Source organism: Brachionichthys hirsutus, unplaced genomic scaffold, assembly GCF_040956055.1.
Source record: "Brachionichthys hirsutus isolate HB-005 unplaced genomic scaffold, CSIRO-AGI_Bhir_v1 contig_389, whole genome shotgun sequence".
Classification (NCBI taxonomy): Eukaryota; Metazoa; Chordata; class Actinopteri; order Lophiiformes; family Brachionichthyidae; genus Brachionichthys; species Brachionichthys hirsutus.
Genome location: NW_027180341.1, coordinates 55,738 through 72,788, shown reverse-complemented (window position 1 = coordinate 72,788; position 17,051 = coordinate 55,738). Strand labels below are relative to the sequence as shown.

The window sequence follows — 17,051 nt, the reverse complement described above, 5'->3', positions numbered from 1 at the left end:
GTTTTTGTCCTGGCCGTGGAACTGTGGACCAGCTCTACACCCTCGGCGGGGTCCTTGAGGGTGCATCGGAGTTTGCCCAACCAGTCCACATGTGTTTTGTGGATTTGGAGAAGGCATTCGACCGTGTCCCTTGGGGAGTCCTGTGGGGGGTGCTCCGGGAGTATGGGGTGTCGGACCCCCTGATACGGGGTGTCCGCTCCGTATATGACCGGTGCCAGAGCTTGGTCCGCGTTGCCGGCAATAAGTCGGACCTATTTCCAGTGCGGGTTGGACTCCGTCAGGGCTGCCCCTCTGTTCGTAACTTTTATGGACAGAATTTCTAGGTGCAGCCAGGGCGTTGAGGGGGTTCGGTTTGGTGACCTCAGGATTGGATCGCTGCTTTTTGCAGACGACGTGATCCTGTTGGCTTCATCAGGCCGTGCCCTCCAGCTCTCACTGGATCGGTTCGCAGCCGCAGCGGCCGGGATGAGAATCAGCACCTCCAAATCCGAGGCCATGGTTCTCAGCCGGAAAAGGGTGGAGTGTACCCTCCGGGTCGGGGAGGAGATCCTGCCCCAAGTGGAGGAGTTCAAGTACCTCGGGGTCTTGTTCACGAGTGAGGGAAGGATGGAGCGAGAGATCGACAGACGGATCGGTGCAGCGTCTGCAGTGATGCGGACTCTGCACAGATCCGTCATGGTGAAGAGAGAGCTGAGCCCAAAGGTGAAGCTCTCGATTTACCGGTCGATCTTCGTTCTCCTACCCTCACCTATGGTCACGAGCTTTGGATAGTGACCGAAAGAACAAGGTCGCAGGTACAAGCGGCTGAAATGAGCTTCCTCCGTAGGGGGGCGGGGCTCTACCTTAGAGATAGGGTGAGAAGCTCAGTTTTAAAAGCCTGGGTGACCATGGATCAGCCTGTTACCCCTCAGATGGACCCCAGTGACATCATCTCCCAACCAGATGTGAGGATAGTGTGTTTGTGAAGCAAGACACCCCCACACTCTTACATATCATTATTGTTATTGTATATTACTGAAGTATTGTTACTAACATTAAAGCCTTTTACTCTGGACTTACTATTGTTAGTCTTCATGGTATGGGTTTGGGGTAAAATGTTGTACTCGAGATATCGACATGCAGGCAATATACATTGACGGTGTATTACCGACATCCGCCACAGCAGGGAGTGTGCTGCGTGGTGAGCACGTCTGACAGCACTGATAGCAGCAACCTACGGGCACGCATAGAGATGCTAGAATGTGGCGCAGGAGGACACCGGCGCATGTAAATATGTTGTCTGTATGTATTTTACAATAAATTCATTCCAAAACACACTGAGTCATTCTTCAAGTGTGCAACACAGAGTCCAGGAGTCCATCTCCTGTAAGGTCAACACCAGGTGTGACCCTGGTGCAGCCCGCTCCACCTGAGAGTAGATTCAGTACGGTGGATGAGGAGAGACAAGACAGGTGAGAAGATTTGGAGGAAGACAATGAAAATGAAAGGAGTGACAGGAACCTGTGCACTGATGTGCTGAAGAGGATGTTGGTGATGGACCCTGTGATGAGGATTATACCGGAGATGGTCATCTCTACTTTCATTATGCCGACTGATAAACCCCACCAAAACTACTGCAGATCATCCAAATCAAAGACGCCAGAGTCTTCAGCAGAAGACCCTGAATGCATGACAAAGGCTTCCATCGACGAGGACCAAGGCACTAATGGTGAGAAACAGTCACTTCTACTCCTGAATGACAGCTGAGCATTTGGAGGATGGTGGGAGTTCTAATGACCTTTTCGTTTGCAGAGACCAAAAGGAAACCGGGAATAAATTTATTCCTGCTAGAAGCAGCTCAAGAGGATTCTCAGTCCGTTCTGGAATCATCAGGCAGCAGCAGTTCTGACTGGGGATGGGAGACCTGCTGTTTAAATTAGTTTTTATATATTCTTTTTACCTGTTGAAACAACACAAGATTAGAAAAAATAATAATTGATAGTCCCATTCTTTGTGGAATGTTTATTTCCATGGTTTCTCAAGAGTTTGTAAAAAATAAAAGACTTCTAGTCAAATCTGTCCCCTACCTTGTTAAAACTTTGTTAATAATTAGTGTGAGTAATCATTAAACATGATCAGTGTATTTACATATATGAATATCATTAATGATATTAATGATATACAAGTGGAGGAGTTCAAGTACCTCGGGGTCTTGTTCACGAGTGAGGGAAGGATGGAGCGGGAGATTGACAGACGGATCGGTGCAGCGGATCGGTGCACACAGAATGCACATGATTTGGTATTAAATTAGTTTTGACAACAACGATAGACCACTATGCGCCTATAGAGTCTGACCCCGGTAGCATCATCCAGTAAACTAGCTAGACATTTACGGTAATAAACATTTGATATATTGTATGTTTAACATTAGTAGCTAATTTTACAGAATGCACATGATTTGGTATTAAATTAGTTTTGACAACAACGCTAGACCACTATGCGCCTATAGAGTCTGACCCCGGTAGCATCATCCAGTAAACTAGCTAGACATTTACGGTAATAAACATTTGATATATTGTATGTTTAACATTAGTAGCTAATTTTACAGAATGCACATGATTTGATATTAAATTAGTTTTGACAACAACGCTAGACCACTATGCGCCTATAGAGTCTGACCCCGGTAGCATCATCCAGTAAACTAGCTAGACATTTACGGTAATAAACATTTGATATATTGTATGTTTAACATTAGCAGCTAATTTTACAGAATGCACATGATTTGGTATTAAATTAGTTTTAACAACAACGCTAGACCACTATGCGCCTATAGAGTCTGACCCCGGTAGCATCATCCAGTAAACTAGCTAGACATTTACGGTAATAAACATTTGATATATTGTATGTTTAACATTAGCAGCTAATTTTACAGAATGCACATGATTTGGTATTAAATTAGTTTTAACAACAATGCTAGACCACTATGCGCCTATAGAGTCTGACCCCGGTAGCATCATGCAGTAAATTAGCTAGACATTTACGGTAATAAACATTTGATATATTGTATGTTTAACATTAGTAGCTAATTTTACAGAATGCACATGATTTGGTCTTAAATTAGTTTTGACAACAACGCTAGACCACTATGCGCCTATAGAGTCTGACCCCAGCAGCATCATCCAGTAAACTAGCTAGACATTTACGGTAATAAACATTTGATATATTGTATGTTTAACATTAGTAGCTAATTTTACAGAATGCACATGATTTGGTCTTAAATTAGTTTTGACAACAACGCTAGACCACTATGCGCCTATAGAGTCTGACCCCGGTAGCATCATCCAGTAAACTAGCTAGACATTTACGGTAATAAACATTTGATATATTGTATGTTTAACATTAGTAGCTAATTTTACAGAATGCACATGATTTGGTATTAAATTAGTTTTGACAACAACGATAGACCACTATGCGCCTATAGAGTCTGACCCCGCTAGCATCATCCAGTAAACTAGCTAGACATTTGTCAGAGTTATTGTTTTATTTTCATTGTCTCATTGTAGAGTTTTTAAGATGGAGGAAGCCACGGGGGTTTCTCTAGGAAAAATTCCTTTTGTCTCTAGTTTCATCGAAGGGGGTAGGGATCTACGTAAATACCTGGGAAACACCTACGTTCACCGTGTTAATAAAAGGGCTGAGGGGTCTCTTGGTCGCAGCCGCTGGGCGAGCAAGGTCCTCCTTACCGGCAAAGTATCGAAGCTTGTCTGCCCGATTCATTTTGTGTGCGTTTAATTATTTCTTACACAGTGTGTCAGGGAAAAACCCCGACATAAGTTGGTCCTTCGAAGTGCCGGCGCTCAATATAACCGACGTCTTCGAGCCGCGGTGAGGAAGCTGAACGTGCACGCGCTCCGACGGAGCGAATCTAACGTCCAGTGGAGCAACTTCTTCACTGGCCAGCCTTCCTCTTCCGGTTCGCCGATGGGTGGTTTGACGAGGCCGAACAGCGATCCTGCGCACATTTTAAAGAAGGTAAGACAAACTTGTGTTAAAGTACTGCGGTTGCTTTAACCCGCGCTGGTCGCGCGAATTAGGTTACGCGCGTGCGGGTTCACGTGTATGAGATTTCGCCGTGCTGGGCGCGCATGAATGGTTGCGCGCGTGCGGGTTCACGCGTATGGGTTTCCCGAAGGAATCATTATGACAATGTTTACCTTAAAAATAAGTGAAGATCTTTAGAACTAGTCTGGCCAGAGGGAGATAACGGAAATGATTTTGTGAATCAGATGGTAAGATGTGAAACTCTTCATCACTAACATGCTGAACATCCTTCCTGTCTCTACTCTTCATCACTAACATGCTGAACATCCTTCCTGTCTCTACTCTTCATCACTAACATGCTGAACATCCTTCCTGTCTCTACTCTTCATCACTCTAACATGCTGAACATCCTTCCTGTCTCTACTCTTCATCACTAACATGCTGAACATCCTTCCTGTCTCTACTCTTCATCACTCTAACATGCTGAACATCCTTCCTGTCTCTACTCTTCATCACTCTAACATGCTGAACATCCTTCCTGTCTCTACTCTTCATCACTCTAACATGCTGAACATCCTTCCTGTCTCTACTCTTCATCACTAACATGCTGAACATCCTTCCTGTCTCTACTCTTCATCACTCTAACATGCTGAACATCCTTCCTGTCTCTACTCTTCATCACTAACATGCTGAACATCCTTCCTGTCTCTACTCTTCATCACTAACATGCTGAACATCCTTCCTGTCTCTACTCTTCATCACTAACATGCTGAACATCCTTCCTGTCTCTACTCTTCATCACTCTAACATGCTGAACATCCTTCCTGTCTCTACTCTTCATCACTCTAACATGCTGAACATCCTTCCTGTCTCTACTCTTCATCACTAACATGCTGAACATCCTTCCTGTCTCTACTCTTCATCACTCTAACATGCTGAACATCCTTCCTGTCTCTACTCTTCATCACTAACATGCTGAACATCCTTCCTGTCTCTACTCTTCATCACTAACATGCTGAACATCCTTCCTGTCTCTACTCTTCATCACTCTAACATGCTGAACATCCTTCCTGTCTCTACTCTTCATCACTCTAACATGCTGAACATCCTTCCTGTCTCTACTCTTCATCACTCTAACATGCTGAACATCCTTCCTGTCTCTACTCTTCATCACTCTAACATGCTGAACATCCTTCCTGTCTCTACTCTTCATCACTAACATGCTGAACATCCTTCCTGTCTCTACTCTTCATCACTCTAACATGCTGGACATCCTTCCTGTCTCTACTCTTCATCACTAACATGCTGAACATCCTTCCTGTCTCTACTCTTCATCACTAACATGCTGAACATCCTTCCTGTCTCTACTCTTCATCACTAACATGCTGAACATCCTTCCTGTCTCTACTCTTCATCACTAACATGCTGAACATCCTTCCTGTCTCTACTCTTCATCACTCTAACATGCTGAACATCCTTCCTGTCTCTACTCTTCATCACTCTAACATGCTGAACATCCTTCCTGTCTCTACTCTTCATCACTCTAACATGCTGAACATCCTTCCTGTCTCTACTCTTCATCACTAACATGCTGAACATCCTTCCTGTCTCTACTCTTCATCACTCTAACATGCTGAACATCCTTCCTGTCTCTACTCTTCATCACTAACATGCTGAACATCCTTCCTGTCTCTACTCTTCATCACTAACATGCTGAACATCCTTCCTGTCTCTACTCTTCATCACTCTAACATGCTGAACATCCTTCCTGTCTCTACTCTTCATCACTCTAACATGCTGAACATCCTTCCTGTCTCTACTCTTCATCACTCTAACATGCTGAACATCCTTCCTGTCTCTACTCTTCATCACTCTAACATGCTGAACATCCTTCCTGTCTCTACTCTTCATCACTAACATGCTGAACATCCTTCCTGTCTCTACTCTTCATCACTCTAACATGCTGGACATCCTTCCTGTCTCTACTCTTCATCACTAACATGCTGAACATCCTTCCTGTCTCTACTCTTCATCACTCTAACATGCTGAACATCCTTCCTGTCTCTACTCTTCATCACTCTAACACGCTGAACATCCTTCCTGTCTCTACTCTTCATCACTAACATGCTGGACATCCTTCCTGTCTCTACTCTTCATCACTCTAACATGCTGGACATCCTTCCTGTCTCTACTCTTCATCACTAACATGCTGAACATCCTTCCTGTCTCTACTCTTCATCACTCTAACATGCTGAACATCCTTCCTGTCTCTACTCTTCATCACTAACATGCTGAACATCCTTCCTGTCTCTACTCTTCATCACTCTGACATGCTGAACATCCTTCCTGTCTCTACTCTTCATCACTAACATGCTGAACATCCTTCCTGTCTCTACTCTTCATCACTCTAACATGCTGAACATCCTTCCTGTCTCTACTCTTCATCACTCTAACATGCTGAACATCCTTCCTGTCTCTACTCTTCATCACTAACATGCTGAACATCCTTCCTGTCTCTACTCTTCATCACTAACATGCTGAACATCCTTCCTGTCTCTGCTCTTCATCACTCTAACATGCTGAACATCCTTCCTGTCTCTATTCTTCATCACTCTAACATGCTGAACATCCTTCCTGTCTCTACTCTTCATCACTCTAACATGCTGGACATCCTTCCTGTCTCTACTCTTCATCACTCTAACATGCTGAACATCCTTCCTGTCTCTACTCTTCATCACTCTAACATGCTGAACATCCTTCCTGTCTCTACTCTTCATCACTCTAACATGCTGGACATCCTTCCTGTCTCTACTCTTCATCACTAACATGCTGAACATCCTTCCTGTCTCTATTCTTCATCACTCTAACATGCTGAACATCCTTCCTGTCTCTACTCTTCATCACTCTAACATGCTGAACATCCTTCCTGTCTCTACTCTTCATCACTCTAACATGCTGAACATCCTTCCTGTCTCTACTCTTCATCACTCTAACATGCTGAACATCCTTCCTGTCTCTACTCTTCATCACTCTAACATGCTGAACATCCTTCCTGTCTCTACTCTTCATCACTCTAACATGCTGAACATCCTTCCTGTCTCTGTCTCTCTGTCTGGTCAGCCTGTACTGATCATTCTCTCCCTCTTTACGATCTTGTTGATTATTGCCCAAGATAAAAAAAAAATATCTTCAAGAAACGTTTGCTTCAAGGAATTTAAATGAAATTAAGTTTTCGGAGTTTGTATTCTAAATTTTTACGCCAATAGTTTCACTTTTACAGCAAATGAATATCAGCTTCAAATATTGGTTATTGGCCTCCTTGACTGCTGTCGGTATGGACACCAGTTCTTTCACGGGCGTGATCATTGTTAGACATGGTGATTCTTTATCACAAGAAAGGATGTCAGATCTCAACCTTTAATGGTGAGACTTCCAAAACGCTCACTGGACATTGTGTTTAAATGCGGATTGTGGATTGGGTTGGAGCGCTAGCATTGCTTTAGGAGCATAATGGTCTGTTCAAGCTTGTCCTGCAGGATTGGACGCGTTGCTCCTGTATGACCAGACGATACCCTACGGTTGGCCAGTCTCTGTAGGGTATCACTGTTCTCATGGAGCATGTCTGGTGATGTCCCTGTGCCCTCTGGTCGCTGTCAGATTGAGCCAGAAAGTTGAAAAGATTGTGTTCTTGTTGAAAACCCATTTAACAGGGTGGTTTTCTGTATCGTTATGACACAATCCTGAGTATCTCCAATGTACGGTGGCCATTTTAGGACATTTCACATTCTGCTTGTCTGTGATGGTCATCATACAGTTGGGGTTAGAATAATGTATCATTTCCAAAGTCAAATTAACAGGTGCACATGTGCCTTGTCTGTTCAGGTCTTGTCCTTGAATAGTTAATGATCAAAAAAATGGACTTGAGATTATAGTAGCTCTGCTTGCATATAACCTGGCAGTGCTGAATCAATTCTGAAGCCAACAGGAAAATAACCATACAGCCGTATTACCCTCTGTGAGCTACTCTTAAGTGTCCCTATAACACTCATTTGCTTCTCCATACTACAAATTCCTGTCAGCCCTCCTTGAAATTATTGACACAAAGGCCCGGTTACAGGATCAGCAAACACAAAGAGCTTCACAGTTATGAAAGATTTTACTGTCCAATCCGAGCCAGGGGGGAGATAAAGGTCGTGCTAGTGTTACAGAAGCAGCCATGTTGTGTCCAGCCAGTCTGCAACAAACGGATGCTGGAATTGTTCGGTGGTGAAATAAGAGGCTTCTTCTCCACTGGATATTGTGTGCAGTTTCATAAGCAAATATTTGACATTAAATTGTATCAAAAGCTTTACATTTGCTTAGCAGTCTTAATAAGTTAAGGAAAAACCTGGATGTGTGAGATGTATGACATTGGTTTTCTTTATATCCCATCAGGTCCAGTAAAACCATGAATCTCTGCTCCAAATGTTTTGCGGGTAAGTCTCTGTCTCATCCACCAGCCTGTCCAAATGTGACAGGTTTACAGCATCCCGGTCCTCTGTCAGGTTCAGATGGACTTCTGGACTTCTTTAAATGATCATAATTGATCATTGAAAATAAATCTTATTTCAGTTATGTTTTGTCACATCATTAATGCCAAATATTTCCCGGTTCTCTTAAAGTGATCCCTGACTGTTTCGACAAATCAGTTCAAAAGTACAAGAATTTACCTTTTACTATGTAAATACATAGACAAAAATATGTAATAATTTCTTATAAGATATAAAATCCATTCTGTTTGGGGGTCGCCAATGTTGTTTTCTTTGCTAGGCATTCTGGGTGTGATGTCAAATAGTTGCAGCACCCAGCTCACTGCTATTGATTAGCATGGCAGTGATCTGTTAGCAGCGATCAGCTCCTCCGTTCAGCCTTCAGAGTCTGAACCACAGCGTCAGCAAAGACATGAGGACAGTGAGGAAGAAGCCAGAGATCAAAATGGAGATGAAAATCGACGGGAGAACTCTAGATTTTACATAGTTCTTGTAATTTTATATCTCACTATTTCAACAAGCCAGATATCGCTTTGGGCTTCGTCTTGGAAATTTTGAAAACATTTTATAGTTACATTTCGCTGATCAGTTAATAATGAAAACAATTGTTATCCTTAAAACCTTAACTTGGCAAATGACATTAAAAGCATGGGAGAATATTGGCAGCTAGTTGGTGGATTTGGTTGACAAGTTTCTGTCTTGTTCACAGCCAGGCGATCAGTTGGTATTGATGGTGTTGAATTGCTTCGATGTGTTCACCCCGTGGAACAGCAGTGCTTGAGGTGTGGTTGACACGCATTCACTGCCTTGAGTGGTTGACCAGTAAAATCTGCATGTATTTGTTAATGGAAAGGCCTGCATTTTTGTATGCTTATGACATAGTACAGTACATCTCTGATGTTACTGATCACACATAAATAGGAAACAGTTCCACCTGTTTCATTTGAAGCTTCTGTTTGGCATCTAGAGCTACTCTCACAGAGACTGCTAGGTGTGCCAACTGATTCCAGTCAGGAATGCTAACAATGCGAAAAGGTAATGCTAGGAACGTTGCAGAAAACTCAAATTTCATAATTATATTTTCACCATTGAGCAGAAAATAGTGAGTTTGACCAGGCATGGACAAACTATGGCCCAGGGGCCATATGTGGCCCATTAAGTTTTTTAATCCGGCCTGGCGAATTTGAAGAAATTATATTGATAAACCTTGTTAATGTTTTATTTTCCCTGCATTTCTCACGTTTTCCTACTAGATGGTGCACTGTATATACATTGACCTTTATTGAGGTGTGGCATATTACACCGCACTTGTGCTTTACTCTTTGACCCCGCTGCCCTTCTGTAAAGATGAGCGGACCTAAGAAAAGGAAAGTGGACAGAGAATGTTGTGTTTAATAAGTGGACACCTGATCGAGATAAATCCCTATCATGTTATTAATTACCAAACACACCGGTAATGAAATCAGGCTTGACACCAGTTACTTTTCTCTAGCGGCCACACGGACCGTCTTGGCCCTCTGGCATCGTGTTCTCCCCCCGACTTCCTGTTTCGAGGCCTTTATTGACAAAGTTCAAGCTTCGCCCCTTGACTAGTGACATCATAATAACATTGCTGTCCACCAGATGGGGCTGTTCCTTCCAATAACAGTTAAGAGCGGATGGAAATATTAAATTATTCTATCAACACCTAAATATTTTTTTCACAGATCAACTGCTGTCCACCTGATATGCCGATAGGCTATTAAAGAATGCAATGGCTACAATAGCCCCAAAGCATGCTAACAATGCTAGCGAGCAGTCAACGAAAAAAGAGCGGGAGGCTACTGCTCAGAGGTTGGCAGTTGACATCAACAAAGCCAGCCACAGATCCAGGTTAACATACCAACACCTCAGATCCATCCTGAGTATCTCCACAACCAAACTCACTCCAGACTTTGATGCGCTGGCTAAAAAGCGAGACCAACAAAACTATTCCCACTAAAACTGAAAAAATGCATTTCAAAAATAATTAGTTCAATAAGCCGTACATCTTGCTTATAATTTCTGTTAAGTGGTGCACATAAATGGTGCGCAGGTGCACATACCTTCTCAAAAATAAAAAATGCACACCAGATCAAATATAACGTGCTCTGTTCCGCCCTGCATTATTTTTGGGGGTTCATGCACTGGTGGCAGACTATGCAGTGTTGATGCTCCAATCACAATTTTGTTGCTGTTCTGAGACGATGACAATAAATCTTGAATCTTGAATCACCGCTTACGAAACGAACCAGGGTTCAATTGAAAACAAGCTGATCAATCAGAGATTGCAGACCCTCGCCTCCAAGTGCCCTATCTCGCAATGTTAAAGAATCCTTTGTCTGTTTGTCTGTCCGAGCGCATAACTCAAAAACTAGTAACCCAATCGACTTGAATTTTTTACACAAGCAAGGTTCTGTCCGTAGCTCGGTCCTCCCCGAGAATGGCGTTGATCTGGATCTGGATCCAGATTCTAGAATTATTTTGACATCTGGAATTGTGCCTGTACTGTAAACTGCCACTTTAAGAGGGAGGGACACGAATGGCATGATGGGAAAAAGAGTCCAGAAGGTGTCTTGTAGTACGTTCCGGAGCAGCAAGCTAGAGCAGGTTTGGCCCCTCTGATCCGGAAGCCCTGTTTACTGTCTCACACGATCCAATAGTCTTTTGGAGGCGGGGTCTGCAGTCTCTGTCTTTCTAGTTATATTATGGTTTGTGCTTGGCTGTGCATTTTTTCCCAGGGTTGTCAGGTCTGGATCAGTCTCAACTGAAGGCCCATTGGTAAAGATGCACAGTACTGTCATTTTAAAGGCAGAGTATTCTAAAAGAATCTGGCACACAAGCAGCTGTGGACTGACACCAGTAATGATGTCAATGACGTACTGGAAGGTACTTGAATGTAATTACCACTTTTAGTCTCGCTATGTCACATAAATGACCAGCTCTGATTGGGGAGCACGGTGGCGGAGTGGTTCGTGCTGTCACCTCACAACAAGAAGGTACCAGGTTTGAATCATGTCCGTGCTGAGTTTGTATGTTCATGGGTTTCCTCCGAGTTCTCCCGTTTCCTCCCACCACCAAAAACATGCGTTTTATGTAAATTGCCCATAGTGTATCAGTGTGTGTGTGGGTGGTTGTCTGTCTGAGCGTGGCCCCACGTTGCGCTGGCGACACATTCAGGGTGTACCCAGCCTACTCCCGTGACCCGCAAAGCAGAAGAAAACGAGTGAATGCCAGAAACATGCAATACTGTAAAACTATAAAGTCCTAAGTTTGAAATGACAGTAGCATTGATTTGGAGGCATACTGCCCAGCCATGGTAGAGACCTAGAGATTAGAGGCATGCATTCCAACAATTAATACTGTTTAATATAAACATGAAATGTTTCCAACTATTCTAGCAGGATGGGTTGAGGGAGCACTGCAGCCCTGTCGGTGAGTATGGCAGAAAGGCCTGGCCTCAGTTCAGCCTCACAGACGGCGCGAATGCTCGGAATAGACTCGATGCACACGAGTATAGAGGCTGAGCGCAAGTGGGTTAGTCTGCATGTGGAGGAAAAGCTCAAATCTGGGTTGCCCTCCCTTGCGTCCCCTGGAGGGTATAAAACAGTGGATCAATACCAACCAGTGTCCTACAGAGAGGTTCCAAGTGCAGCACAATAGTCTGAGGCGATCGGGTCTTTTACCAAATCATTTTTCAGCTGGCAAAGTTGAGGGAATATTTAAAAATTAATCACTTGGGTGCATTTATTATTTGAAAATCTTGACGGAGGTGAAATCAAGTCATGACAATTTAAAGGTACCCAAGCAGACAAAAAAAGAGTCCAAATGCAAAGATGTGTATATATGTATTTCTTTTTGGCACAACTATGAGGGTAAGTTGCAACCAGGACGTTTAGGCCATATGGAGTGACTTGAATGATTGATCTGAACGGTTTCATTTGATGAATCGGATCATTACTTAAGCTCTTATTCAAAATTTGCCTAATGCATGTGTGCAAGTTAAGTTGGTTCCATACTAAGTGTTCCATGTGTTTGTATTGAGTACCTATATCATGTGATTGGGTTCATGGACACCTCTGCACTACACAGAACGTTTGTTTTGAGTTTCTGTGTTTGTTCTCTTCGTGTATCTCTCCATTTCCTGTCCTGAACACGCATTTCTTCCTACTTCATTATTTTCTGTCATTGACCACAGACATCCAGAAGAAGCAGCCAGGGGAGGACTGCACCTCCACGCCAATCCAGATCACTGGGAGTAGCCAATCGCCAGTTTTCAGTAGCGAGACGAGCAGTAGCCTAGCGCCACCCTCGAGCTCCGAGCAGCCGTTAACCGAAGAGCCTTCGCCCATCTTTCCCAACACAAGGGAAGGTAAGGTTGTCCAACCGGCGACCTCCACGTCAAGAAAAAAGAAACATGTTGAAGATTGGAAGGATGTTCTTTGTCTTTAAATGTAGTGGTGAAGTACAGAGGGGGATAGAGAGCCAGGTGCCAAAGTACCGACAGCACAGTCTCTAAAACGTTCAACAATGCCATCAAGGAACCATGGGTGCATTGCAGAATTCAGGAAGTAATTTCATACTGCAATACTCCGATGGTTGGTGAGCAGCCACAACAAATAGAATCACCATACACAAGGTACACATGGTTCAACTGGCACTCAATGCCCGAGTGAAATCAGCTGCTGGTTCAGACTGGAAAGCCCGGTTTGTTGCTAGAGCAGGGGTGGGCAAACTTTTTGACGTGCGGGCCACATTGGGTTTGAAATTTTGACAGAGGGGCCGGGCCAGGAGCATTTGGATGAGTGTTTAGATATACTAAAGCGCTGCGTGTCGTGTGCAAACCTCATAGCACAGTAAACACACACAGATAAATGTACAACCCGATTTACTAACAGTGTGTACGAAGAACTGCGTCTTTCAAATGTGCAAAATAGCCCTAATGCAGGTAGTACGTTTGTCTCAATGAATATGCAAGATGCAGCATTTACACATATTTTGGCACAACGGTGTGAGGAGAAATGTAAATAGATTAAAATAGCAATGACATTGTGATCTGTCAAACCTGGTGATTGCATCTGTTTTTAATAAATTTTACTTGAACACGTAAATAAAGCAACATTTATTGAAAAAAGATGATCACTTTCAACATTCAAAACATATCAAAACACGAAATACTAAATCTCAATCATTTCTGCTGCACTCATTGTTGTTCCACTGCTGTGCATAAATGCGCACTTCATTAGAAGAACGGGATTTATTGATCATGACGCTGGACGTCTGCTCACACACGTAGGTCGAGCCAAACAACAGCATATTCTGTGCCGTCCTCCGGAGGTTTGGAAACGTTGCTTCGTTAAGTGAGACATAAAAGTCATTCAGGTTAAGAGACTTGAACTTATCCTGCAGATCCTGCGGTGCGGTTTCAAGGTCTTGTGACGGGACGGGACACCAGCTGAAGTGATGCGTCAATTTTCTTTAAATCAGAGAAGCGACGGCAGGACTCTGTGCAGGAGCCACCCGCAACGGCTTCTTGGCATATCAGACATGCAGCCGTAGATCGGATTTCGGTGAAAAGAAATCTTGTTGTGCGCTCTTTATTAAACACTCGGCCCTCACCGTCTACTTTGCTTTTCTTCGGTCCGCTCATTTCTACAGACGGGGTCAGAGAGTAATGGGGAAAAAGAAACTAATGCAGAGTAATTCGCTACACTCCACCGCGGTTGTCAGTGCGCCATCTGCTGGTGAAACACGGGTATTGCAGGGACAAAATGAAAGTTATGATTTTGAATTTTTTGGTAATTGGACAAGTTCGGCGTGCCGTATTGAAAAGCATAACGGGCCGTATACGGCCCGCGGGCCGTGGTTTGCCCATGTCTGTGCTAGAGTGTGGGCTCGTAGTCTGTTTGACTTCTACAACTGTTGCTTTATACAAGCAGCTGCCAGGCTTCTCTACATGGGCAGGGGAAGTCAGTCATCGAACAAGCATCTAGAGAGTTATCTCATGATGCTTTCAGTCTAATGGCGTCCTCACTGGTGGATTGCAATGATTGTTTGGCTCCTGAGTCATTGTTTCTACAGCGAAAAAGGACAAGCCTCAAGTTCCATTCAGTAAAAGTCCAAGACTCCTGATGTATGTGAAGTCACCCATTTTGGCTGAGCGGTTTAACTTGGAAGTTGTCTTCCATGTTCATTGAGACTCATCTTTACAAATCCTGTCTTGCATCTCTTTATTCTCCACCTGCAGGCGTGTCGTCCACAGAAACGGCCCAAGGCACACTCTGCACCCCCACAAAACGCCCCCGAGAATCGGGTACGCTCGTTCTCCTGTTCCGGCCCGTAGCTCTATATCCTGCCCCACTTGAAGCGCTAACTTTCAACCCTGCTGATTATTTTCAGCATCGGGCTCTGAGAGCGAGGAAACGCCAGAGAAACGGCCACGAACGGACGACAAGGAGGGCGGCGGCGAGGAGGCCCGCGGGCTGCCGAAGCAGAAGAACCGCCGGCGCTGCTACCGCTGCCAAACCAAGTTAGAGCTGGTGCAGCAGGAACTGGGCTCCTGCCGCTGTGGTGAGGCTTTGTCATCGTCAAATACGGCACTGACCTCCATCTTCACGAGACCGCTGCAGTTCTTTTCTTCAGCATAATTCACTTTTGGCTTCGTTCATTGCTTAATCTTCAACTTGAATATGAAACGTATCGCAAAAGGTTCTGCGAGACCGGTAAGAAAATGTTTTCCATGCTGTGTTTGGCCAGGTGATGGCCAAACGGTTTCTCTGTAGGAAGTGGGAATCCATCAAACCATTTTCTGTTTCCACCCAGGCTACGTGTTCTGCATGCTTCACCGTCTGCCCGAGCAGCACGACTGTCTGTTCGACCATCTGGGCCGTGGTCGCGAGGAGGCCATCCTCAAGATGGTGAAGCTGGACCGCAAGGTGGGCCGCTCGTGCCAGCGCATCGGAGAGGAGTGCTCCTGATTGGCCAGCCATCCTGATAGAGATGAGGCACTTACAAAGAGGAAGAGGTTGTGGAAGGAGAGCTCGAGGAATGACAAATGGGGTGATGGGGGGGGGGGGGGGGGTGGTAGAGGAAGAGGAGAGGAAGCCTGATCGTAACATCCTTCATCTGACCTGACAATTCTGGACCTGAGCTCGACGTCGCCCTGATAATGTCCTGTTAGGACTCGCTTCTGCTCGAGGCTGATCGGGGGCCCAGAGAGGGGCCGCTAGTTGTTGTGCGGGGGCCGCGTTCAGTATCAGCATGTTCACACACACAGCCTTAACCCAACCTCCAGTCGTCAGAGGGACACCACGAAGATGAACCCAGCTAATCGTACGTCACGCACAGCTCTGCTGTTCCTCGCCACGGGTCCCTCCCCTGCGCTCGTCTTCTCTTCAGTACAGGAAGTCCTGGAAGAGAAACTGTTGTAGTATTTGGTAGGATTGTCCTCCAACAAGGGTTTTTTTTTGTTTTGGACGTTTTCCCAGTTCTTGGTCACGGGTGAGGTTTCTGTCTATCCCACGACCACTCCTCAGGTCATCATCGCGGGGTTGGAGTATCAAACCTAGAACCCCGCCTCCTCCTGTTTTTCCTTCACCAACATTTAGGTCCCTGTGCAGCATCGCCAACGGCGTTTTACCCATGCACGGTGCTTGCAGCAGTGTTCGTACACGTGTGGTCAGGTGAGGCACTCCAAGGATGCTGATGGTTTTTTTGTTTTGTTGGTGGTTAGTTCTGTTTCTACTGCTCTACCATCGTTTCATAGTGAACAATCCAGCCAATCCTTGCCTCTGCTCACATGGGTTGTTGACCAAAAAGAAACTAGGGAAGTAAGTAGTACACTAATGGCAAGAGTCACTTGGATGAATCCTCTGTAGCAGATCCTCTTCTCCTTCTTTCCCTCCCCTTTTTTCAATATACCGAGTAGTACTGTTTTGCATTAAGGGGAATACAACTGAATATTTGCTTCCAAATGAAGAGTTGTTCTCCAAAATGCCATGTATTTATGCTAAAAACTGACCCCGAGTTCATCACTAGTTGTAGACGAACAATAAAGAATGCTAAACTGAATTCAGAAATTACATTCTACCCTGAAAACTGTTCTGTAACTTATTTCTGATTTTGTACTTCCTGGGTGGGATTAGATTGAATTTTCACGTCGGGGATGTCCACATGATTTTGGCTCCACTCATTTCTCCCAGTGAGCTTTCACTAAATTAAAGGGAGGAGGGTTCATCCTGCCCTAAATAGTGATATCACATTGATGCACAGGACAACGAAAAGTTGGTTTAAACCTCTCCAGGGTAACCGGCCTGGTTACCATGGAGACCAGGATTACAGCCACTCGGTGGTTTAGTGAGCTCAACTCGCCGATCAACCGTGATTTCGCTTGTTCCCTTTTTGTTCATTGACCTTTTTAAAATCATAAGGGTGATTGTACCCAAACGTCTCCTGCCTGGCCTCTTGTGTGTTTCTGCTTGGCTG

General features: G+C 44.5%; 1 protein-coding gene across 1 annotated transcript; it reads left to right on the top strand.

Moving 5' to 3' along the window:
• The first annotated feature begins 465 nt into the window (after positions 1-465).
• LOC137913724 (AN1-type zinc finger protein 3-like) lies at positions 466-15,621 on the top strand. Its single transcript, XM_068757356.1, has 8 exons — positions 466-595; positions 1,382-1,451; positions 8,455-8,495; positions 12,766-12,939; positions 14,454-14,456; positions 14,815-14,880; positions 14,967-15,137; positions 15,390-15,621. Exons 1-8 carry the CDS (start codon positions 466-468, stop codon positions 15,542-15,544), a joined length of 810 nt encoding a protein of 269 aa, XP_068613457.1. The 3' UTR covers positions 15,545-15,621.
• Positions 15,622-17,051: the final 1,430 nt, after the last annotated feature.